This window comes from Pleurodeles waltl, chromosome 4_1 (assembly GCF_031143425.1).
Source record: "Pleurodeles waltl isolate 20211129_DDA chromosome 4_1, aPleWal1.hap1.20221129, whole genome shotgun sequence".
Taxonomy (NCBI): domain Eukaryota; kingdom Metazoa; phylum Chordata; class Amphibia; order Caudata; family Salamandridae; genus Pleurodeles; species Pleurodeles waltl.
This window is the reverse complement of record NC_090442.1, coordinates 227,931,698-227,959,082: the sequence shown is the minus strand read 5'-3', so window position 1 is coordinate 227,959,082 and position 27,385 is coordinate 227,931,698. Positions and strand designations below refer to the sequence as shown.

Here is a 27,385-nt window from a genome sequence, read left to right as displayed (position 1 = left end):
TTTTGCAGACAGGGTGCTGCTTCTTTAGCAGCTCCCTGTGTGCAAAAGCAATGTCGGCTCCTGCTGGAGGCAGGGAGCTGGCTGGGAACGTAGGGGCCTTCAGGCTTCCCCGTGGTCTCATTGCCCTGTGAGGCACCCAGGACATATGGCCGGGCCCCGGGAGACGGAGTCTCCGGGGCCGAGATTGCCTGGAAAGAAAAATCAGAAGGCTTGTCCCCGGGGGATTGGGTTACCAGGGCTGAAATCGACCAGGGGAGAGGGGCCTGCGCTTCCCTGCTCCCCACAAAAAAAAAGTAGGAAGCTGGACCCTGGGGGATGAGGTCCCTGGGGCCGAAATCCCCCAGCGGAGGGGGAGTCACATGGCCCACCTCCTTCATTTATTTAAGGCTGGGCCCTGGGTGATGGGGTACCTGGGGCTGAGATTGGCCCGGGGAGGGGGGCCAAGTGGCTCCCCAATGGAGTTGTAGAAGGCCCCAGGGGATCGGGTCCCTGGGGCTGAAATTGGCAGGGGGATGGGGCTACGCATCCCCCTCCCCCATACTGCACATTTACCCAACGAGGTAGCACTTACTACCTAACCAGTAGAAAGTGCTCCAATTGGCTAGACATTTTGTGCAAACTGTGGACTCTTGTTGGATAAAGGAGCAGGAGAGCTTCCAATCTGGCCGTGACGCTCATTTAACAGAATTTTAAACCTCAGCAGGAATCACTTACAAATATAAACGTAGCAGGTGCCCCAGTTGAAGCTCCACATATGAAAAGGACAAATGATTCTAACTCCTGGGCTTCACGTAGGCAAAGCAACAGTGTTAACATCTCAATTAAATGTTGAAAAACGATCTGAAATCCTTCGTGGAGGTGAATGCTTCTTTCATCTATTGGAGACACTCTTAGACCCACATAGACCCTCTCACACCCACTCTCACACCCAAACACTCTCACACCCAGGGACACCCTCTCACATCTACTCTCACAGCCAGAAACAGGCCCTGTGGTCAACTCCAGCTGTGCATGGCCAAAGGCACAGCATGGGGTTGGGTGGTTACAGGGATGTTATAGTTAGGAAATATAATTATAAAAACCTTAGAAATTCACTTAAAAAACAAAGGTTACAGAGATGTTATAGTTAGGTTCTGAATTTACTCTCACAAAACCATAGAAATTCTGCAGGTATAGTTAGAGTTATTTCAAGTAACTATAACTTGCGTCCTACGGTAACTTTAACTCGCTCCCTCACCATGGACTGCTAATTACCCCAGATATTACAGCACTTATGACAACTTTTATTACGTCAATAAAAATATACATGAAACATTAGAAGACAAAATATTCCCGGAATTCCTGGGCTGTTTATATGGTGGTCTGAGCAGGTCTGCGGTCCCCTGTATATACAGTCACCAACTTCTGCTCATAAAAAGGACTCGCTCTAAAACTCATGGTTGTTGCAAGTTATTGATTTTTTTTAACCTATTTACTGAACTTGTCTTCTCCAAGTTCAATAAATAGATAACTTACGGTATATATGTATCCCAGTATCTGTCACCACCGGGTAGTTATAGAGATATAGTTAAGTCGACATTTCCATAGGAAATGCATTTTTTGTGTTGCTAATAACTTTTGACAAATTTCCACAAAACTTTGCAAAAAGTGCTCTTTTTTACCTAGTTTATGCATGGAAAGCTTTGAGGGGATCCATCAAGCGATGGCTGAGAAATAAGTGTGCGTCCCAAAATGTGAAATCCCCATGCATTTTCTATAGACTTCTTTAAGAAGTGCTGCCACAAAAACTAATTACACCAAATTTGGTCAGAAGCTAGATCTTGGTCCACAGGAGTCGGACTTCCGCAGGAGTGAGTGCTATGATTAACACCAGCAATATGATTTTTTTTTGCTGGCAGCCATTACAGAACTTTAGTGCCTTGTCCTGAAGTAATAAAAAAATAATAACATAAGCAGCCCGTCCCCTTTTTTTATTATATTTGGCCCCAAGGGATGGAGTCCCCCGGACCTAATAAGGTTCAGGAAGGGGGGTTTAGTGTTGATAACTGGGCCGACAGTTATATTGTATTGTGTTGCAACATTTATGTAGTGCTTAATGCCCCCACGTGGGGCACTGAAGCATTTGCATACATGGGTAGCTTGTTAAGCCATGTAGGCTGTTTGGATGGAAGGGTGTTGTCCTTTTTTTAATCCTATGTGGGAAATGTTTCCATACCGTGCATGATGACCATGAGGAGCGGTTATTGTGTTATGGGATGCTGCACTTAGCAATTTGATGGATAAACAGGTTTGAGAGATAGACATTTACGTATGTTAATCAATGAATGAAGGTCCTTGAGTAGGAGCCTAGCAAACCTGTGATTCTGTTGAGTCCTCAGTGGACAAAAATTGTATTTACCTTCAATAACATTGACTCTGATGGATAGTATGCTCACTCTTTGGAGTTTTTATCTTGAAAACTCCCAGTAATTGGCTGGGGCCCTGGATACTGTCATGGTGCTATGCTATTCTCTTATGTCCTAGGATATTGCAACTGTGGCATGCATGGTCAACTGGGTGTGGAGACATACCTCTTCAGGGGAAATGGAATACATAAAAACTACCATTACCGAAAACAGACATCTTCTTCTTCTAAAGGATTATGGGCCAGATGTAGCAAGCAGTTTTGCCCATTCTGTGTCTATGGGAAAATGTGTTTGTACATATGGCCCTATATTCCCCCTTTAGCCCTTGAGATGTTTTGTCTTTGAAAGATTACCCAGTCATCCCTTCCAGTCTGGTTGGATAGACTATGGGTAACTGGAAAATAGAAGAAATGTTACACCAATGTATGCTGACCTGGTGGTCACCCAAAGCTTTAAAGCAGGCATCTGAATGTAGGTAACTATAAAGCAATGGCCAGAAAACCCAATAGCTTTATTGTACATCTCTTGCACAGGAGCTTGTTGCAAGAAAGTAGCAGAGGCTGCTGTGACCCTGGTAGAAAGTGTGACTATTACTTCAGTCAGAGTCCTCTTGGCTGCCTCCTAGCGCTCGCTGATGAACCACTCAATCCATCTTAAAATTGCATGCCACAAAACCACCTGCATAGAAACAAAAAGCAGCCAGTATATTTCTAAATAAATGTAACAGCGTTCTTCCTTATGTGGGTCTAATCTGTGCAGTATCTTCATCTTCAATAGAAGTGGAAGGAAGAGAAAAAGCTAGCAATTAAATACATTGTTATTTTACATGAAGTTCACACTAAGGCATTATGAAGGGGAGATACAATATCTTTTGAGAATACAATTCTAGGCATTTCTCTATAGAGATGATGAACGTACTGCTGGTCTAAGTCCCAATGTACTGCAAAATTAACATCTCTTTCCCTGTTCTCGGTTGTAAAAACTAGTGTAAAAGCCTCATCACTGGTAAGCACGGCTACTAGCTACTTCAGGACCATTGACTAGCAACTGTGCTGCTTTACAAAATTATTCTAGTGTTGTAGTTTTGGGATCCCAAAGTCTAAATCAAGAACACTGTCTGCGTGGACTTCAAAGTGTAAACAGTCACATCAAAACTTGGTATTTATTTCATTGTTGATTTAGATGTTTGGAAAATGCAAGACTCAGTCTAATAAAAGTCTCACTTGAGCAGGTACATACCGCAATAAAAATCCCACTTGGTCCATTGAAATTATCAATCCAACCCTGGAAAAAAACACAGGGATTTTATTATTCTGGTCCTATGAAAAATGACAACAGTCACTATAAGATACAGTATCAAAGATGTAGGTTCAAATGAGTTGCATATTCTGCGCGGTAATGTCGCTGTTCACCATTGTGAAGTTTCTACCAGTTCTGAAAATTTAGTATGCTAGGAGCAGTGAAATTAAAATGCCAGCCTTGATGCACATATTTTTAATATGCCCTAGAGGAGCTGTTGATTTTGTTTTGATGTTTGTAGAGCTCAAACCTAGATTGAGAGCAAGAGAGTTCTGACCTCAGGCCACTGCAAAAATAGAAGATTCCGGCACCAAACATCAATTAAAACAACGTTTTTAATGATGTAACATTCAGAGTTTATTCTCAATATCGTCTTTAGTTATTTTCTATTATCTTTTTTTACACAATTTTAAACAGATGCCAGCATGTAGATGAATCTCTAGAAACATTCACAGGCATATACATCGTGTCATAGAGATTATTAATGAACCAAATCTATGCACATTGACATACATACAGTTAAACTCATAACTAAAACAATATTAAAATAAACTTCCACAAAATCAAACAAAGGTTGCCTGAATTGACACTAACTCAAAAGTTCCCGTCATTTAGGTCTGCTTGTCCTTCAAGTCTGCAGTATTGTATTCATTATATCATTCAATGAACTCCCGACTGAGGGTGAAATGTTATTCCTTAGTTTTTTGGTGAGATTTGGTTATATGCACGTAAGTTAATTCTACTTTGAAAATTCCCACAGTCCCCAAATGGTTCTCTTTAATGCCTACGCGTTTTGACTTTCAATGCCAAGGGAAATTGTTCTTAGACATTATCATCAGGACCTAAGCCTTTTGTTAGATTAAGAGATCAAGGGTTTAAGGGTAGGCTATCAGATCAATAAGTGCACCTGGAAGTAGTCTGTCTCCAGCTTTATTCTGTACAGTTAGCCTTTGAAGGAATAACAGGCTATGTGGAATGAAACATTATCTTAATTGTGATGTATTACTTTTTAGCGACTTGGTGTACATAGTGCCATTTGATATGCAATTATTTTACTGGATAAAATTGGTAGTCATTTTATTGACTGAGTAATGGCTAGCTGATTGGCCCTTAAACACTGAGAAGCAAATTACTTATACATTTCACTAGCATGCTCCATATCCTATTGTATTCAGTTTCCCATATTCCCTAATTGATAATGTTGTACAAATGCCACCAATGCACCAATGTCCTTCCTTCATAAATAATAGTAGATCTGAAATACAACTAGATACCTTGGCAAATAAAGTGTAAGTAAAAACTATTTACTTGCAATGTTAGGTCTCCATACCTGAGACCTCAAATACACACAGAAATACCCAATGAATAATTTTAATGAGGATCCTTTGAGGAAAGCATTCTCACCAATTTATATGTCTTGTAAGCCCCCATGCAGGCTGCTAATATACAGGGCATGTTACATTTAGTTATTAATGTGTTCTCAAGGTAAAACAACCCAAAATATTTTTCACTGTGTGGGCCTAGCTAACCTTTTCTTAGAAGAGGCTGAGATGCGATTAAAATCGTTATTCCTATCTGCACTGGGAAAATGCAAGACATTTACTTCAAAGAAAAATAGCCTGCCTCTCAGCTCAGGAAGAGCTAATGAGTGCTAACTGCTGACCATCAAGCATGGATTAGCTATCTTGGAGTGGACAGGACCACCTCTTTTGACTTGGATTTGGAGTTGCCAAGGAGGACCTCTATTATTCATTCCCGGAACCCTCCCAGATTGCTATGCTCAGGTTACATTAGAGAAGGGAACCTCTTTGACCCTGTCAGATTTTCTAAATAGTGGACTGTCTAAAGAGCTGAAGAAAACTATACCAGGTGCAGCTGCATTCTGCCATTTTGAAAGAGAGGCTCCTAGGTAATTGTACAGTAGGGCAAAGAGGAAGTGCTGCAATGGAAGTGGGCAACTACTAGAAAATAGTTAGGATTATGTAGTAAAGTTTCTGCAGTTTCTGGCTAGTGCAGGGGATAAAGCAGGCACCTAAACCAATAATGCCATAGAACATTCTTGGACCTGGGAAGGCTCCACCAGAAAAAAAGGCCCTTATGGTCATGACACCTGCTGGAAAAGAGGCCTCACTCTAGGACTCAAGCACCCCTTCTGGTATCCTGTGACTGGAACTGCACAGCTGATTACAGAAGACTAATCCCTGCAGGATACCTAGCTGGAAAGAGGCCTGGTGCCCAGAAGCCTGCCCGAGGACCTAGGAGCTGAATGACTGATCGGAAGGAACTTTAACTTCAGTTAGAGACTAGGGATATTATTTAGAGGTTGGCAGATGGGATATTCTGTCAAAACGTGGAAGATATGCCGCCCGCCATGTTACAAGTGCCGTAGGCGATAACGTACTTGTAATATAGTGGAGGAAACATCTGCCACATTTGTGAAGGGGTATCCTGCCCACCAAAAGTTGTCTCAGGCCCAAAGTCTGAAGGTAACATCTTTGACTGGGATGATCAACTCAGTGTATATTATCTCCACTAAATTGCAGTGGGCATAAAATGGTGCCTAGGTCCCCGTCCACTGTGAACTGGTGTTTTTAAATGGAATTATAAATTCAAATATTTAGCTCCATTTCCCTTTAACCTATTTTAAGGATACGGGAGCCTTTTTGCTCATTAGATTTTCTTCTATTTTTATTGATTTTATTGGGTTGTTTTCCTGGTTGTAAAATAGATGGTATTGCTTGAAATTAGTATACACTTCTCTAGGGATTGCTGTCAGCTTGTAAATGGAAAACCAGGGGTTGAGCAGTGATTCTCTCAAAATTATTTTGACCTTGTCATATTGTACTTATTAATTTGATGGGGGTTTCCGCCCTCCCAAATTATTATCCCAGTTTCTGACACCGGATGGTGAAGAAATACTTCAACCATTACAGCTCAAATGTTTGTGGCACTATTGAATGATTATGCAGACAGTGAAGAACTTGGTCAGATATGTCACAGTCAACTTTGTTGTGTACACTCAACTCGCCAGTGAAGATTGTAAAGAAAGGAGTTTGTGTCACAAGTGGATTTCTGAAGCTAGTGAAAACATTAGGATAAATACATGCCCATGCAAAGTAATGGCACATCATACTTACTGCAAAGGGCTCCTGCCAGCTGGCTCCCACAATGGACGGTCTGACAATGGCAACTGGAATGGTACCACTTTCCTGCTGAACCACAAATTCTGCCAAGGCTTTGGTGTATGTGTATGTGTTGGGCCACTCTCCGATCACCTTAGGTGTGATTTCGCGAATGATAGATTCATCCATCCAGCTAAACAAGAGGCAGGCAGATATAGATTACTGAATCAAACACATCCTGGAATAAGCAAAGCACTGGACTGAAGAAAGAGAGTTTAGGAGGCCTTGAGAATCAATGAAAGCAAATCTTGTTCACCTAATTTAGTATATCTAAGTCAAAAGAGGTATTGTGACTGCTGGCATTTGTTCCGCCAAATATTTCTGTACTGAAGTGGCCAGTTGTTGATGACGCTCGGCCTTCCTGGTCCTAAAGGCCATACTGTTGTCATCTGGAGGGAAGATCTATTCTGAGTCTGAACTAGCTTTGGTTGAGGCAGCATAAAGTAAATTTTTATAAAGTTGTTTTTCCATCAAAGATGTCAAAAATATGATTTCACAATTACATTAGATTTTTAGAACTAAAAAAGTAATGGAATCGCTTTCCTGGCATTGTCCCAGGTGAAGATGGAAATTAAGATTTTAGTTTTATCTAGGCTTAGTCTTAATGTAGAATTTAGCTGATCCTAGAAAAGTGAAAACATATTTTGGTCATTTAGTCACTGTGCAGACACATTAGTCCCAGCCTAATGGGCTTATAAGGCACATTTTAGGGGTGATCTATATTATATAACAATACTTTTCCTACTTGCAAAGGCACTTTTCCTGTCCATGTGTTGATGCACTTCTTTTAAGCTGTGGTTCAGCCAGCATAAGTGGTGCTGCTGGCAGCCATGCATTTTTTAAAATAAATGTGGATTTGTATATCCACACTATGGGGGTCATTATGACTTCAGCAGACAGTTTACACAGTCCACTGAAGTCGAAACAGAGTTTCCGCCCACTGACCCAGCGGGAAATGTCCCACAGCATTGTCACCAGCTCATAATCGAGCCAGCGGCAATGCTGTAGTGTGTAGAGTGCTGGCCAGGGGGGACCCCTGCACTGCCCATGCTTAGTGCATAGGCAGTGCAGGGGTCCCCCTGGGACACCCTACACCCCGTCTCCGCCTGCATTTACATGGCGGTGCTACCACCATGTAACCGCTGACGGAGAGGTGGGGTCGTAATCCACAGGGTGGTGCTGCTTGCAGCGCTGCCCTGGTGGAATAGGACCACCAGCCCGTTGGGATTCGGTGTCCTGGCAGAGCTGGCATGACCACTGCGTTCATAATGTGGCGGTTAAACCGCCAGTGCGACCGCCATGGTCGTAATGAAGCTCTATGTGCCATACATGATATTTCGTTTTCATGCCATTGGAGCATTTGTTTGGCCATCTACTATGGCTTTACAGGAAATGTAAATAAGCCAATTAATTAAATTAGCTGAATCCTGTGCATAGTAATTGTTTTAAGGAAAACACGTGATATTGTACTGCCATGATATAGCAGACAGAGTAGTAAAGCATCTCAAACAAACAAGAAAAAATAGGGGAGATGTCCATGACAAATTATGTATTTTCTTACACCATTGAAATATTTTCAAGAGGTTATTTGTGACATGTCATATAGCAAAGCACCTTTTCATAACCATCAACAAAACCTTAAATCGTACACACTCCATTTCCACAAATATGGGGAATGAGGCAATGTGCTGGAAGAAAAACGTGCAAACAAGGATGAATCTAAGGATCTTTGGGCGCTGTTTGGTTTTAACCTTTTCAATCATACCTGATCTCTAATGCTCCCTTTCATTCTCAATACTCTATACTTATTTAATTAGCATTTGTCTGTAGGAAAATCTGCACCTAAAAAGCAGAACAATTGTAGGTTGCAACCAAAACATTCCGATGGTGTTGCATAGAATATTTCAAACATTAACATGTGTAATAACTGAGGAGAATGGAAATCATGTAGGGTGCATAAAAAATTAGCCTTAGGAAACAAGCTTTAGTGCACGTGAGAACGGAAAATATGCGTTTATGGTAGCTTTGTAAAAGAAAGGAAACTTGGTTGCGCTCTTAGCAAGCGATGAACTGCGACTGAGAGAATGCAGGTTACATCTGTGTACAGCTGTTTCAGCGCCAGAGGAATTTTGAAAACTACTGTTATTATTACTCTCATAAATGTAAATTGCTCCTTGGAAATGCATGTTACTGTTGCTCCTCTAAATCTCTTCAAATGTTTTTTCAATTTATTTGCAAGTAGATTTCCTGCAATGAGACAAGTGAAAATATTTATTACCCTCGCTGACGAAATAGTCCTCATGTTACTATTAATTCTGCCTTTCTCATCCCTAAGCGAGTCCTTTTGCCCTCAGGTGGCCACTTGAGCTGTGTGTATTCCATGACGATAATCATATACCATATGAACCCTGTTCCTCTTTTGTTCTTTGTAAATGTGCACAAATCACAAAACCTTTTCTGCAGGTTACTTATGTGCAGAAAACTATGGTGACTCCAGATGCGGATTCCCAATTGCAGGATTTGCATATTATTACGTGTGCAAATATCACACATGACTGTGGCAAAATACACACATTTTGCAAGCGTTGGAAATGGCATGGTTATCCTAAACCTTTTGCCTTTCTCCTGCTATTTTTCTGACCCTCTTTTTGTAGGCTTTAGGACTCTGGGCAATTTACCACTGCTCACCAGTGTTGAAATGCATGTGCTCTCTCCTCTAAAACTTGGTATACTTGGCTTACAGCTGTTTGGATTAATGAATTTACCTACAAGTCCCTTGTACAGTGGTATACCATATACCAGGGCCTGTAAATTAAATGCTACTACTGGGCCTGCAGCGCAGATTGTGCCACTCGTAGAAGGAGCCTTTCAAACTTGTCTCAGGCCTGCCACTGCAGTGCCTGCATGCACAGTTTACTGTCACATTGACTAGCAAGTCAAACTACTTGCCAAGGCCTAAAACACCTTTTTGCTACACTTAAGTCATCCCTAAGGTATGCACTAGATAGCCCTATGGGTAGGGTGTTATGTATGTAAAAGGGAGGACGTACATCTTTATGTGTTACATGTCCTAGCAGTAACAAACAGGCTGTTTATTTTTTCACTACTGTGAGAGCTGCTCCTCTCATAGGCTTGCATTAGGAATTCCCTTTTATATGTCTAAGTGGTAATTTCTGATCTATAAGGATCAGCATGGGCATGGTTGATATGTTTGGAATGGTAGTGTGAAATCCTTTATTCATTTAAGTGGATTTTGCTTTACTATTTTAGAAATGCCACTTTTAGAAAGCGGGCATTTTATCTGTGCTTATAACTCCAGTGCTTTGCAGTCTGCCTCCAATCCACATCTTGGGCAGAGTGCCAGCTCCACTTGGTGCATACTTTCCAGACAGCCGTCTCACAGGAGGGGCTGGGTGTGACAGAAGAGGCATCTGCAAACTGATAGTTTTCCTGGGCTGGGGGAAGGGAGGGTCATTCACACCTTACATGTGAATAGGCTGTGTCTTGCCCTCACACAATGGACTGATTACCCCCTACTGATGTTTGGAGACAGGGCTGGGTTGAAAAGGTGTTGTGCTTTACTTGAAAGGAGTCTTTTGAAGTTACCCCCTGAGCAAAGGCATTTTTGAGTGTAAGGACAGGGGCCTGACCCCATGACTGGTAGAGCTCTTTTGGAACTGGGACTGAACCTCTGTCATGAGGACTGCTGGACTGCACAAAGGACTAATCTGGACTGCTCTTCTTTTGTTCCTGTGCTGCCAGCTGCTGCTGAGTGGCACAAGGGACTCATTGGGATTGCTTTTCTGTTTGTTGCCCTGCTTCCAGCTGCTCCCTGTCTTTGGCTTTCCCAGACATTGCGTGGACTTACACCAGATGCTGCTGGAAGGGACTGTATGCCAGGGACGAACCACCTCTGGACTGACTTTTTGTTGTGCTGGCCTGTGGCCTGCTGAGCCACAAGAAGGACTGCCACTTTGCCTACAAGGACCTTTGTGCTGGCCTGCCGCACCCTGCTCTGGTGCCCCCAGTTGCATTGCAGGGGTTGAGTGATGTGACCCTCTCCTGGGAAAGGGGGTCTTGGGGTCAGCAGCAAGTGGCTGCCAGCTGTGTCGTGCGCTCGGCGCAACCAAACCCAGTGAGTGGAAAACTGACGGCAGGAGCTGTGTGCGTGCTCATCCCCTGTGGCCTTCCGGTCTCTATAGAGAGCAGCTGCAGGGAGGCATTGCCCTGATAATGGGGCGGACCGAAGAAAGCTTCCCTGCGGAAGCTGGAATTGGCCCAAGTGGCCCTTTTTATTATTTCCCCAGACTGGCAGATCGGGAAGGGATCCTCACAGGAAGTCCCGGTCAGGCCAGCGCTGATTTTAGTACAGCTTTTATGGTAGTGGGAGTGCAGGAGCTCCTGCGCTTGATGAGTGGTTTTGGCACTGACTGTATCATCCGTGAAGGAGACGCTGACCTGCTGTGACCTTCATGCAGATGGTGTTTGGGGTTATTATTTCTATGATTCTGCCTATCACCAGGATATGTTTTACCCTCAGTGTTTCAGGACCAGATGCCTGGTTTTATGTTATTGATACCTTGTGAGGACACCGAATATATTTCAGGACCTGCCTTGTATGCATTGTGGAGGGGGGCTGTTATGTCATGTGCAATGCCGAAATGTGCCTTTTATTTGCATTCATTATGATGGTTTGATAATTGTCTGTTTGGCAAATCATTACTGATTTCTCATTACTGATTTATGCTGTTTTGGTCTATGATTTTTAGGCAATACAGTTTATTTGTATATTACCTGTTGTGGAGTCTCTTCTGTAGTGTATTTATTGCATCAGTGGGTTGTGTGTGTTGTGCAAATGCTTTTCACACTGCCTCTGGGATAAGCCTGCCTGCTTTAGCCAAAGCTACAGAGGGAGTGAGCAGGGGTTATCTTCGATGTGCAGCTCCCTTACCCTAACTAGAGTAGGGGTTAATGTCTAGCTTAGGTGTCTACCCTAGCTAACCAGAAACCCCATTTCTAACAGCAAGCTTTACTACAGTTACAGTTAGTTAGTGATAGCTAGTGTGGGGAAGTGGATGTGTTCTTAGGACTGAAATGGAAGCAGGCATTGCAAATCTTGTAGGCTTTGTTTCTTGTGAGTTAGTTGATATTCAGAAACAGCTGTTGTAGTTCTTCCACATGTTTCTAAATAAAATCAGTAGTGAAATAAATGTGGAAAGTACATTCCACAATCCAAGTTTTTGGCGTTGCTACAGATAGCTTTGAATGTCTCGGAGACTTGAATGTAGTACAGCGAGAGTGGGCTTTACTTCAGCCCACTTCAGCCTTTGCTTTTCATGGGCTTTTCATGGTTTGACAATTTGTGGAAAGGCTCTCAATCAAAGCAATAGCATTCGTAGTTGTGACATTGTCCCATTTGTGTTTCGTCTGATTTTTTCATGATGGCCTCCAATAGTTATTTTGTTGTACTACAGCATCAACATGAAGTGTAAACTGTAATTCAGAGTCAGTGTGTGTTCTTTGATATATTTATTTTACTGACAGAATTATGTTTTCAATATTTGTTTTCTTTAGGTAGTGTATCCTGGCTGTCTTAAGGAGATGTCAAGGCTGTTCACAAATTCACTAATCATTCTTCTACAGTTCCTTCATTTTACTTTGCTTCACGAGAACATGTTTTATTTATAGCTATTATCTGTTCATAGAAAAGCATGCGTCAACATAGGCTGTTTTACAAATGTACAGAAAATACCAGCACATTGACAAAACATCTACTATATAATATTTTGCTATTTATGGTTTTTAAGTTCTGCTGTTTATGTCTTTTAAGTTTGCCAACTACAATACAAATGTAATTCTGCAAATCCATTCAGGGCACAGTTGAATGCTGCTAATTCCATCTGTTCAACAAAGGGACCTTACTCCCAACTTCTGAAATGTTGAAGCACGAAAGGTTGCTTCATTACAGCCTTTTCTTTCTAGGACTTCTAGAAACAACTATTATCAAACAATCCTAACAAAACATCAGACCTAATGGCTTTGCTACTGCATATTTGAAAAACAAAATATATTAGCTATGCCAATGATTGTTGTAAAAGGCATGCTGGAAGTTAAATGCTCATATGAAAAATGGTTTTCTGCGTGAAGAAAAAAAAAAAAGAAATGTGGAATTTCACAATGATGCTAACTTTGTGCTTGTAGATTTTCTGTAATGAGAAGAATCCTGAGGCCAGATCCTACCCCCAATCCCATACACCGGAGGGGTTTGCTACTTGTGGGAGCTTGGATGTATAGCCTAGCCAGTGGCCAGCATCCTCCCTCCTCCCTCCCCATTGCCCCTCACCCCCACTGTGCAATGCCTATGTTTGTGGTTATGAGGTGCAAATGCATATAGAATAAATGGGGGCAAGGCAGATGATGTACGATCTACTTTCTAATTGGCAGTCGTGATAAAGCCAAATTGAGTTTATACTAAATGATAGTAAAGCAGTGAAAGAAGTAAACATATGTACATATTAAATATATTACTCAGTGGGAGGAGCAAGTTTCCATATCAAATAGATTTTTTGGTTTGCTTATTACTTTGGTGCTGCAAATGCGCCCTTGTCCTTAGTAAGTAAACTTACAAAGGGACGCATATAGGTCGATGAACCTTTTGGATCGCATGGGGGCTCCTAGTCATGTAGTGACTATTGGAGACAACAATAATCAGCATAAACTACCATTAATAAACATCTTCTCAATGAATAACCACAGCTCAGTGAAGAGTTAAACAATTGTTATTTTCCTATTGATTACAATTCTAAATCATCTGATAATTAGTCTTTATTCAATCAACTCAATTATTAATTCATTAATGAAAAACATCATATCATGACTTGAAGAAAACCATATGCGTAATTGCACCTACATATACCAAATAATACCAGCATTAATAGCAGAGTTCAGCAACTTAGCTTGTCAGTCATTTGTCACTGTCAACGTCACCCCTCTCAGCCTACCTAACCAAGATTATCACCAGCATGTGGGCCTTCATGCAAAATAATTTAGAGAAAAACATTAATTTGGAAAAAGATCTACCTAAGTGAGAATTCTATAATCAGCGCAGTTGGTACCTAGAAGAAAAGGCATACATTTGTCAGTCACATTTTCATAGCTACCTATCCAGGATGGATCAGCAACAAGTCAGTCTTCATCTTCAGGTCATCAATTAGTCAGCCACGCATCAGGCTCACAGAGTATGAGCCCAACAGCAGAACCTCGGACAGCGTCTCCTGACGTCATCAATTCTCCCCTCGCATCTGAAGTTTTAGCCCCTTGTCATGACTTTGCATTAGGGTCTCCCAGTCCATCCCCCTAATTCCTAATTGGTCAGCCAGTCAGCAGATATGACTTTAACCTACAGTATTTGTTTACCAAATCTACCAATTTCAATATCAGTCCATTCACAAGATGCAGATTGGTCCGCTATACGATGTCCTCATCATCCGGCTCTTCAGGTATCAAAATTGTTGCATGTTCCTCTTCAGTCAGTGCCTCTATTGTTCAAATCCTGGGAAAGTACATTTAGCCTACACTACACATAACTGTATCAAATTGTCTTCATCATCTCCTGTCAGCCGGTTCATTACAGAAAATTCTAGCTAAGCAACTTTAACATTAGGTGGATCAAGGACGGGTCATACATCCAGCTTCTTGCAAATGCGCTAATTATTTCTGCTGTCTGTGTGCGAGTCCTAGGAAGACTAGGCCTTAAATTCAGCTAAGTTAACACTACAAATTGAAGTAAAACATAAGTTATACATTTCAATATGACATATTACTACATTTTTCTCATATATTTTTATTATTTCATACAGTTTCAGTTATATTAGTACAATCTTGTACACATGGCTGACATGCCTCGAGGGCACATTTTCAAACGTGCACATTATTTTCTCTACGATTGATTTCTCTACAAATTTTTCATTATTTAAGCACATAAACATCATTAATAATTTTCTAATTAGCATATCTGCATCTACAGTGCCGTTTAATGAATCTTCCCAAAACTTTCCATAAAAAAAGTCTCATCCACCTCAGCTGCTTGCTGGAAAGTTTTGGGGTGAACTTTCAAGCAGAGACTGAGAAAAAAGTAAGTCCCAAAAAGCATTTCCATCTTTATATAAGAAAATTGAGCAGAGATAACATGAAAGCGGCAGAACAGAATTACACCAAAGTTGGCAGAAAGCTAGGTCTTTACCCAGAAAGCATGCGTTTTGTTGTGATATGTTGTAAATCCATTCAGTAGTTTTTGAGAAAGTAGAGCTCAAAATGTATGCACGTATAGCGACGCGGATCCACTGTAGAGGATTCGTGGATCAGCAAGCTCAACCTTGCATTGTGCTTGGCCGGCTGCAACATGAATGACAGGTTGCGACCAACGTCTTAGGACTCAGGGGCTCAATTCCCTCAACAAAAAGAATACAAATAGTATAAGAGGGAAGGGTAAAGGTATCCTGACCTCCTGGATTGGATCAGAGGATAGCTTTGTGTACCCTAACGCCAGAGATGGAAATGGTTTTAAAATGGTTTTTTTGGGTTGTTTGGCAGATCTGCAGATCCTTTGTGCTGTTCAGCGTGGTCCCCAGTGAAGCTTTTGCAATGGATCCACGGAGTCTAGACATTTTGGGGCATATTTACAAGAAAGTGACGCATCGTTTCCGATGTGCCGCTTTTCTTGTGTTGTCCCAGTCCCACCTAATGGCACCATGGTTGTGCTAGTGCAGCAAAGTACAGGGAAGTCCATAGATTAAAATGGGTGCGTCATTTTAAAGCAGGCGTTAAAAATGCTGGAAAAAATGGTGCAGTGAAATGTTGTAAATTTCACTGTGCCATTTCTTCAGGCCTCCCTGTGTTGGAATGTCCCCTTTGCATATATCACACCTGCCACAGGCATAATGTGGCGCAAGGGTTTACCAATGCTTGCATTGCGCTACTTTGTGAATACGGCACGGGAGAAAGGCCGCCTAAGTGTAAATAAATTGCTGCTAGGGTGACTCTAGGGGCATGTAAATATGCCCTTTGTTTGTTATAAAAAGAAATACATGCTCATAACTACGCCCACACTCCCATACAGTGAGTCACACGCACCCAACCTTGCACCTAGACAAACCTTTTCACACGTTTCTACCCACACACTCACACACTCAGTAACACATACATCCACAAACTCTGACAGGCACACCCTGACACACAGCTACATACACCTCCACACACTGTATGTCACACACCCAAACAACTCTAACCACACACTCACACACCTACATACACTTCCACACACATTCTCTCATACAGAGATACACACACAACTACACACCCCCAGAAACTCAGCCACACAAACACACGTAGACAGCTGCCACACACTCAGTGACACACTCACCCAGACATACACCCACACTCTCAGCGACAGATGCACCCTAACACACAGCTGCACACTCCTCCACACACAGTCTCTCACACCCACTTCCATTCACATTCTCTCCCACCCACAGAAATCTATATACACAAAAGCACACACCCAGACACTCAGTCACATAGACACACAGATTCATACCCTCACACACTCTGACACCCACATCCACACATTCTATCACACACACCAACACAGATGCCTACACACACCTACACACAAATTTCCTCAGGCACACACTACTAGATCCACACACTGCACAGTTCCTCACAAACACAGCAAGTGCTCACAGGTACACACATTTCCTTGTACATACACACACACTCCCCCACACATACATGACTCAGGCCTCACAGGCGGTGAGAGTCTCCAGCGCCTAGTAGACTATTGTTTTAGAATTTTAAGCAGTATTTTAGATTGTTTTATATCCTAGTCTTGCTTTTACCTATGATATTTCTTTGTTTAATCATACTGAAAGTGTAAGAGCACAGCGTGAACGAATTTGACTGCTCACAGGCCCGTGTTCAGTGGCCGTGAGGTGATATCCTTACCGTTTTCGTTGCCGCTCGCCCCCTGCTCCGGTTATCTCGAGGGCTGAGGGCTGTGTGGGACGGCAGCCGCCATTTTTTCTTTCAGCCGTCAGCACACTCAGAGGCGCCATTTTGGGAGGGAAGCGGTCTAGTTGTTTTGACCTCTTCCCAAAATCCTTTATTTACCGCGATGCGGCGGGCGTGCCACTGGCGCCCCTAAGGCAAGCCCTTCCGCGCCAGACCGGGCCACAGGGCCTGTTCCCCTGAACATAATATGATTTTAGATCCTATCCCCCTGGCCTTTATTTACTCCTCAGATTATATGCTTACTCCCAGACCGCCTGCCCATAAAGATTGTCAGGGATGTCTAGATCTAAGTGACAGTAGGTGGAGATGTCCTACCTGTCACTGGACTCCACACCTGACTAAGGCAAAGACACAGCCAATATTGAAAACCCATTTTTTCTCATCAATTGCCGTTCCATGGCATGCCATAAATTGGACAAATCTTTTTTTAAGTGAGACGGAGCCTTCAGCACTGTTTCTCACTGAAACCTGGCTTCATGAAGGGTCAGGTCCAGATATTAGTTTAGCCCTACCCCAAGGATACTTAATAGATAGAGTGGACAGAACAACCTCTAGGGGGGGGGGGTATTGCTATAATCTACAAAGATACATTTGAGATGACATCTCAGCCTCTTCAATTATTAGAAGGGGAAGGCATGCTGTTTTCTCTGGCTTTGGACTCTTTATTTACTTTTTCAGGGTCATTATTGTATCGCCCCCCAGGGCCACATGAAAACTTTTTAAACTCCCTTCCTGACTTGATGGCTGACTTAATCTGTAAAACCTAATTTCACCATTTTAGGGGACTTCAATATCCATGCCGAGAACCCTGACTCACCAGCTACGAAAAGGCTTCTAGGTGAAATGGAAGCTTTGGGGCTTGAACAACTAGTGAAAGGCCCCACACATGAAAGGGGTCACACAATTGATTTGGTGTTTAGTAATCTGACAGCACTTATATCAAAACGCCCATTCCCTCTCCCTTGGACAGATCATTTTTCAATTCCTCTGAGACGAACTATGAATTTGAGGAAAACACACACACAGCTGGATAGGCAGATGGGCTGGAATTGGCAGAAACTCTCCACTAAAGAGTGGACCAGAGTGTTGGAGATCTAGAAACCCACTTGTTTCAATGGAACGGACTGTGAGCCAGAGCAATTTAATGACTGGATTACAGATAGTCTCGATCTTACACTCCCCTGTAGGGCTAAAAAAGGGATCCGTAGGTCCACCAGTTCCCCATGGTTTTCTCCACACCTTCACCCGTTGAAAAAAAGCTGTAAAAGGCTGGAAAGAAGATGGAGAAAATCCTATGAACCAGCGGATAGGGAGGCTTATAGAAAGGAGATTAGAGCCTGTCACTCGGAGATAAAATTAGCACAGAGGGCCTACTATACAGAAAGAATTGAGGTATCAGCTGGGTCTCCCAAAGTAGTATTTCAGATATTAAAAGAAATCATCTAGGTACCCGGTGAGGATAATCCCATAGAAGCCTCAGCAGAGAATAGCAACAAATTAGCGGGATTCTTTCAACAAAAGATTTTAGACATTTACTCCAACTTTCCGAATACTATTTCTAGACAGAAGGACAGGCTTCCATACCTTTATATGATAGGGCCACCCTTTCCCAGTTCATTCCTATCTCTCGGGAGGAAGGTACCTCTTACTTAACCACTCTTAAGTCCGGTTCTCCCATAGATCGTGCTCCTCCCAGATATTAGCACAAGGTGCCATGGTTATTGTTCCTGTATTAACAGACATGTTAAACAAGTCCATCTCCACAGGTGTAGTTCCCGAATTATGGAAACATGCCATAGTGAAACCCCTGTTGAAACAAAGCGACCCTGGACGCAACTGACTTGAAAAACCACAGACCTATTTCCCTTTTACCCAGTCCAGCTAAGATTCTAGTTAAACATATTAACAAGCAGTTGTCTACCTTTTTGGAAGAGAACAACCGTCTGCACCCCACCCAGACAGGCTTTAGACCTCAGCACAGCACGGAAACAGCGCTCATTGCCGTCCTGGAAGAAGCCAGGAAGGGCATGAACCAAGGAAAGATCACAGCTATTATACTTTTAGGTCTGAGTGCAGCTTTTGATACTGTGGATCATGAGGTGCTGGGGCAGAGGATGAAGGACATGGGAATAGAAGGTCAGGCCTTGGCATGGCTTTCATCTTTCCTAAAAGACAGGTCCTTCCAGGTCTTAGATAGATCCCACCTATCCGACAAATTTCACAATATTTGCGGAGTGCCACAGGGATCATCACTCAGCCCCACGCTTTTTAATATATACATGGCCCCTTTGTCTGAGTAGGTAGAATCCTTTGGGCTATCGCTAATTTCTTATGCTGATGACACGCAACTGGTGGTTTCTTTTAACTCCAATTCTATGCTAGACGGGTCCTCTCTATTCTCCTGCCTACAAGCTGTAGCAGGCTGGATGACGAGCAGCAGAATGCTATTAAATAACGATAAGACGGAGCTGATGATCCTGGGCCATAAGCCAGGACCAGATAAGCCTCTGAAGATTGGTGTTTCCAGGGGGATTCTTCTGGCCCCAAAGGAACATATTAAAGCTATGGTTGGATCCATCTCTTACGATGGATCATCATGCCAAGCATATATCAGCTATTTGCTTTGGCCTTCTTAGACTTCTAAGGAAGGTCTTGCATATCCACCCTCCTGTTGCGAAAAAGCTTTTTGTTCAAGCATTGATTATCTCTAGACTAGACCTCGGAAATAGTCTATTTGCTGGGTCACCGTTATATGTCAAAAATAAATTACAGAGGGTCCAAAATCCGGCAGCCCGGCTACTGCTAGACATCCCCAGAAGGAGTTCTGTAAAGGCAGGGCTGAACCGACTACACTGGTTACCCGTTGATCAATGCATCAAATTTAAGGTTCTGTGCTGCATCCACAGATCCCTCCATAACAGGGGCCCCCAGATGCGGAGAACCCTCTCTTCCCCTTACAAGCCAAATAGAGATCTCAGGTCAGCCTCAGTGGCCCTTGCCATCCTCTCCAGAATAAAAAAATCTAGATGGGGAGGTGCCACTCTGGCATACCAAGGGGCCAAGCTGTGGAACTCCCTTCCCATTGGTCTTCGTATGACGACCAATTAATATAATTTCCGTAAGTCCCTAAAAACTTGGTTGTTCTAGGTGCAGGTTTCTCTCTTGTGTGTCTGCTTTGGTTTGCGGTCCTCTAGCGCTGGGAAGCCTGTTGGTAGCCACGCGCTTTATAAATGATATAACATAACATATAACATAACATACACACCTGCACATCCAGTCACAAATATACGCCAAGACATACACCCACACACAGTCAGTGCAAACACCCAGATACTGAGCTACACACACCTCCACACACGTTCCGTCACAAAGTTACTCTCACACAGCCAAATTTACATACATACATACATACATACGTCCATTGCCACACATATGTTGATGTTGTTAAGGAAGAATCTGTTCCCTTCTGCTATGAAATGGACACCATCCTGCGGGCATGTAGAAACGGATGTTATTGTGGTATATGGAGCCCATCCCATGATCAATGATAAATGCCAAAATTGAGTTTATTATTGATACTTCTGCCTTTGACATATGTTGGAATATACAAAGGCAGTGTGAGGAAAGACAGTCATCAATTGTGTCAATGTTTCGTTCGTTTGAATTTTGAGTCCTACCCTATGATTGTGCTCAGATTGTTTTCACCACAGTGCACAATCATGAGCTCAGGGTGCTTTGTTCAGGGAAATCTAAGATCCATGTCAAAGCCACAATTTTGGTATGTCCTCTATAGGGCTGGGCATAACTAGTCTAATTCTCTCTAGTGTAAATATTGGTAATTACAGCAAAAGTATTTTAAATTATGTGTAATTGTGTGAGAAGCATATTCCAGCATATAGCACTATTTTCTTAGTGCAAAATGCACTCTTGCACCCAAAATGGGCCTGAGGATGCATTTTGGGCTAAGAACACAGCATGAAATGCTACAGGACGGGAACAACCGCAGCCAGCAGCCACTCGCCCTCTCTTACATAATTGTTCCTGTGCTCCTGCTGTAAGATTTTTGCCCCAAATTACTCTTAATTACTCAAGGTGGAGTAATCATGTAATTTCACATCAAAAGAGTAATCCGTAATTGCTGAAATTAGTCCAAATACACCATAGTTATTAAAATGTTGGCGAGGCCTAGTTCTCTAGCCAAGAAAACAAAGCTATGGCGCAAATCCACACTCGAACCATGATGTTGGAGTGCTACAGGAATAGAGGAAGTGTTTGCAGCAGACTGTAGCAGAGTGAGAAAAGTTCAGGAAGAACATGGAACTGGAAGAAAATGTAAAAAAAGGGAGACCAGAGTTTGTTATTGACTAATGTTGCTGTGCTGAATAGTAGATTATTCACTTAATAACTTCTTTTTGTATTGGGTGTTATGATTAGGAGAAAGATTGTCATTACTGTTATGTTGTCGGTAATAGGTTTATATTTATTAGCAGGATAAATTGACTTCCAATGAGCAACTTAACCAGATGTGAAAAGCTGACAATGCTTACTGAACGTTTGAGATGAAAGTTCCAAATTAAATGTCATGTAAACTTCAATTGAGGAATGCTGTGTGGGGAACGGTTTAAGGGAGAGTGAACAGTTATATTATAACCAAAGCATACTGTAAAATTGGTTGACATAATATGCAGGTCTATTTTCAAGTGGAAGAATGAGAATAGGAATGGATAAAAATAACTTATCTCTCCCTTTCCTTAGCCTTCCCCCCTTTTTCTAAAGGATATTTTGTGGCTCTCCGTGGTGCTCAACGGGGCTTCCCCTTGTAGCTCCACAATTGATCCAGGAATCCCTATAACTAAACTTCAATGTGTGATGCTTGCTGGTTGAGAATTTGCTCAGGATCCACTGTGAGAAAGTAGCCTCTTTATAGCATGGTTACCCCTACTTTTGGCCTGTTTGTGAGTGTGTGTCAGTGTATTTTCACTGTGTCACTGGGATCCTGCTAGCCAGGACCCCAGTGCGCATAGTGAAATTCCTATATGTCAGTGTGTTTTGCCCGTCTCACTGGGATCCTGCTAGCCAGGACCCAGTGCTCATAGTTTGTGGCCTAATGTGTGTGTTGTCAGTAGTGCTTAGCTGTGCAACTGTGTCACTGAGGTTCTGATAACCAGAACCTCAGTGCTTATGCTCTCTCTGCTTTAAATTTGTCACTATAGGCTAGTGACTTAATTTACCAATTTCAATTGGCACACTGGACCCCACTTATAAGTCCCTAGTATATGGTACCTGGGTACCCAGGGCACTGGGGTTCCAGGAGATCCTTATGGGCTGCAGCATTTCTTTTGCCACCCATACAGAGCTCAGACAAACCCTTTCACCGGACTGCCACTGCAGCCTGCGTGAGATATTGCACACACTATTTCACAGCCATTTTCACTGCACTTAAGTAACTTATAAGTCACCTATATGTCTAGCCTTCATTTACTGAAGGCTAAGTGCAAAGTTACTAGGTGTGAGGGCACCCTCGTGTACCAAACTATTCAAGGAGAGGACAATCCTTCATAAAAGACATCCCCCATTAGTTGGGCAAGTTACTACTACATACAGTTTTCACTCTGCTTCAACCTCTTTATACACAGGCCAGTCACTGAGTACACTAAAGCACTTACTACTTTAACACTATGGCCCTCATTACAACCCTGGGGGTAAATCCTGCTGACCGCCGTGCCGATGGCCACCAACATACCGTGTCCGCAGCGGAAATACGCAACAGGTATTATGACCCACACTGAGAATTCCGTCACTATACAGACACCCACACAAGTCCGCCAGACCAAAGGTCAGTGATAAACTGGCGATAGCAAAACCCACACCGTTACGCCAACAGGAATACGCACACAGTATCACGACCCACAAATCAACGCGCAGGTCATTCAACCGCGGTAATCCATTGGCGGTACACACCACTGTGCTCAAAATACACACACACTTACAAAACTACATCACATTGGACAATTCAAACTACACACACCTTACACACACCTGATACACACATACAGACACCACACCCACACCACTATAAAACACACACCCACATTACCCACAACCCCTTACACTGAAAAGTTTTGAAGAAGCAGAGAGAGAGAGAGAGAAAAGCAAAGTCCATATCAGCATCCAGAGGCACACAACACCATCACTCATACACCATCCACGCACATCACCCAACACATCCCAGCACATCACCCCACACATCACATCAACCATCACCTTACACATCACTCACACCACATCATGGCACCTCAAAGACACCCCAGGTTTTCTGAGGAGGAGCTCAGGGTCATGGTGGAGGAAATCATCTGGGTAGAGCCACAGCTATTCGGACCACAGGTGCAGTAGACATCCATTGCAAGGAAGATGGAGCTATGGTGGAGAATTGTCGACAGGGTCAACGCAGTGGGACAGCATCCAAGAACAAGGGATGACTTCAGGAGGAGGTGGAACGACCTACGGGGGAAGGTGCATTCCGTGGTATCCAGACACCAGGTAGCTGTACAGAGGACTGGCGGTGGACCCCCACCTCCTCCCCCACAACTAACAACATGGGAGGAGCAAGTCTTGGCAATAATGCATCCTGAGGGCCTCGCAGGAGTAGCAGGAGGACTGGACTCTGGTAAGCCATATCTTTACTATTATATGCCCCCACCGTACCTGCATGCCATCACATACTCCCACCCTCACCCTTACCCTCACTCCCATGACTCCACCATCTCCCACAAACCCCACCATCATGCCCCACCACTCCCACAACCAATCCCTGCATGCAACAACAATGCATGGACAACCATCACAGACATGCATGGACACCCATCACCAAAGCATGTCCAATTGAGAGACTCACCCGGGCACACAATCACCACTCTCACAAGGGCCAAGGCGATAGTGCAAGCACAGTAATAGAGGGAAACACACACATTGCACAAGATGGCACACACAGATAAAATAACAATGCATTTACACCCCAACAGGACCCCTACGCAACGTCACCGGACAGGAGGTGACAGCCATATCCAGTCCCCCCACAGAAGGGGCCCACAGTGACGACAGCATCTCTGCACGCCTGGATCAAGATGACCAGCCTGGCCCATCAGGGACCTCTGGACAGTCGGTTCCCCTGCCATGGTCCTAAACCACCACAGAACCTCCCTCCTCAGGAAACACCACCACAGCACCCACCCAGCGGGCCCATGCCACTGTCCCCAGGACACGTCAATCTGCAGTGTGTCCACCACTACAGGGACCCCAGGCAACCCCACTAACACAGGACAATCAGGGACCTGGGTCAGTGGGCACATGGTTCAGGGGACGGAGGCACAGGACAACAGGGAAGCTGGGAGGACTGCTGTGCGACAGGGGGAGGACAGGCCCAGGGAACCGACCCTCCACGAGGCACTATCAAACATCATGGGAGCATACCACCATTCCCAGGAGACCATGGGCACGGTACTGGCCAAGTTTCAGGAGACCCAGCGGCTGCAGGAGGGACAATACATGGGGATCAGGGAGGACCTCACCAACATCTACACCATCCTGGTCACCATAGCAGTGGTGCTGGCTGACATAGGCAATACCATGAGGGAGGCAGTGGCACAACAAAGGGCCCCTGACACTAGCCAAATCGAGGAACAGCCCTCCACCTCCGCCGGCGCTAGTGGACAGGAGGCCCCGCCACAGGAACAACAGCCCGCCAGCACCCCACCCCCTGGAGAAGGAGAACCATCCTGCAAACTGTCCCTGCGATCCAGGGAGAAGACAGAGAACATTGGCAAGACCCCCAGCAGGAAATAGAACCTTCCTGATTGTCACCCCTCTGTCCCACTATGTCACCCTGTCCACCTTGAACTGCCATTACTCCCCTTCCTATGCCCCATTGGACGATGCACCTGTGATACCAAGAGACTGGACTCTACTATGGATCTTCCTACACCATCACCCCAGTCCCTTCCACATACCCCTATACACATTAGGCCCTAAATAAACACCCTTGAATCACAAACCAATCTGGAGTCAGTCTGATCTTTTAAAAATGTATAATGACAACATTATTAACAAATAGCAATGTAAATGTTCATTTGCTCATACCAATGTATGACAGTTGTTGGGCAGCAGTACATATAGCAGAAGGCAGAATGGGGTACCCAGATCTGAAAAATGTAAAGCCAAAGTGAACAGTCAGTGTCCATAGACAGAGGTGAAGAGGCTGACTTATACAATGTCCTACAGTATTCAGAAATGTGAGGAGTTACAGTATCTTACCTGTGTGTCACTGGAAGTACTGCATGATGATGTTCGTTCGGTTGTGAATATCTTCTTCCTCTGCCTCTTCTTCCTCATTGTCTACAGGCTCCACCGCTGCCACAAGACCATCACCAGGCTCATCCTCCTGCAGAAAAGGCATCTGGCGTCGCAATGCCAGGTTGTGCAAAATGCAGCATGCCACGATTATCTGGCACACCTTCTTCGGTGAGTAGTATAGGGAGCCACCTGTTAGATGGAGGCACCGGAATCTGGCCTTCAGGAGGCCGAATGTCCTCTCAATAATACGCCTAGTTCACCCATGTGCCTCATTTTAGCGGTCCTCTGCCATTGTCCTGGCATTCCTCACTGGGGTCAGTAGCCATGAGAGGTTGGGGTAACCAGTCACCTGCAAATATCGAGGGATAACTGTTAGACACACACTAACCCTTAGGGACTACCCCATAACCAGACACCTACTCATACTGTGTGGGGACCTTGAGCTCACCTATAAGCCACACACTGTGCCTCTGGATACTGCTATCCCTCAAAATGTAGGCATCATGCACAGAGCCAGGATACTTGGCATTCACATGAGTGTTGTACTGGTCCGCCAAACACAACATCTGCACATTCGGTGAATGGTAGCTTTTTCGATTTCTGTACACTTGTTCATTTCTGCAGGGGGTGGGACAAATGCCACATGTGTATCATCAATGGCACCAATGATGCTGGGGATATGTGCCAGGGCATAAAAGTCAAGATTCACTGTGGGCAAATCCTCCACCTGGGGAAGCACGATGTAGCTGCGCATGTGTTTCAGCAGGGCAGACAACACTCTTGTCAACACGTTAGAAAACATTGGCTAAGACATCCCAGATGCCATGGCCACTGTAGTTTGAAAGGAGCCACTTGCCAGGAAATGAAGCACTGACAGGACCTGCACTAGAGGGGGGATTCCTGTGAGATGGCGGATAGCTGACATAAGGTCTGGCTCCAATTGGGAACACAGGTCTTGGATTGTGGCACAATCAAGTCTGTAGGTGATAATGATGTGCCTGTCTTCCATTGTCGACCGGTCCACCAGGGGTCTGTACACCGGAGGATGACGCCAACTCATCATCTGCCCCAGCGGATATCTCCTATGGAGGAGAATGGTGAGCAGAGGGTCATGTACCACATAGGTTGCACAAGTGTGTTTGCAGTAATGTGAGTAAATCTGTGTGTGGCATAGTTTTCCGTATATCTGCCAAATTGTGCTGTGACACAGTTAGGTGCCATGCCATGTGCCCCCCTGAAATGGCAGCTGCTTGACTTGTGAGGAGGGACAAGGGGAAATGAGGAAAATGCACTGGTGTTGTGCAACGTCTCGGTAGGCGGTCGAAGACCGCTGCGCAATTCAGCATTGGTTTTCATTGGGCCCTATGGGTTCCAGGAGCCAATGACGATGTACGCCGGCAGTGACGGTACACACAGCCGCAGACGTGACTGCCATTTTCTATATGTACACTCACTTGATACCTGACTTTCAACAGGAGAGGACCTACACTGCAAGTGCTGCTGTGACCTCAGTCTTGAAGCAACAATGGCTCGAGTGTCTGGGGAAAGGGCCCCTGCCTTCACCATGGAGGAGTTGGACAAACTGGTGGATGGGGTCCTCTCCCAGTACACGGTACTCTACGGTCCTCCAGACAAACAGGTGAGTACACTGTGAGCATGATGCGTGGGCAATGCCTGTTTGGAGTGGTGTGGATGGAAGATACATGTGGGGGGGGCTGAGGCCTGCATGTGAGGATGGTGAGTGTATGTGCGTCAGGGCATGGGTGGGAACTGGTGGGCAATGAGTATGACGGTCCGGACGGGTGAGTAATTTCCTTTCCTCCTGTACCTTTCCTCTAGGTCAGCACCCACCAGAAGAATGGTATTTGGTGTGCCTTTCCCAAGGAAGTGCGGACCCTGGGTGTCTATTTTAGACAGAGCACCCACTGCCGCAAGAGATGGGAGGACCTGCGCCGCTGGAACAAGAAGACGGCGGAGGCCCAGCTGGGGCTGGCCTCCCAACGTGGAAGAGGTGCCCGTCGCACCATGACCCCCCTGATGTTCCGGATCCTGGCGGTGGCATATCCGGAGTTGGATGGGCGC

At 44.2% G+C, this 27,385-nt stretch overlaps 1 protein-coding gene across 2 annotated transcripts in view; it reads right to left on the bottom strand.

Moving 5' to 3' along the window:
- FAR2 (fatty acyl-CoA reductase 2) overlaps positions 1-27,385 on the bottom strand; it is a 357,779-nt gene that overhangs the window by 81,090 nt on the left and 249,304 nt on the right. For both annotated transcript variants that reach the window (XM_069228182.1, XM_069228183.1), the window contains exons 5-6: positions 6,842-7,019; positions 3,645-3,689 (exon numbers count right to left, since the gene is read on the bottom strand). In XM_069228182.1, coding sequence (XP_069084283.1) covers positions 3,645-3,689; positions 6,842-7,019 — 223 coding nt within the window. The remainder of the gene's footprint in view (positions 1-3,644; positions 3,690-6,841; positions 7,020-27,385) is intronic.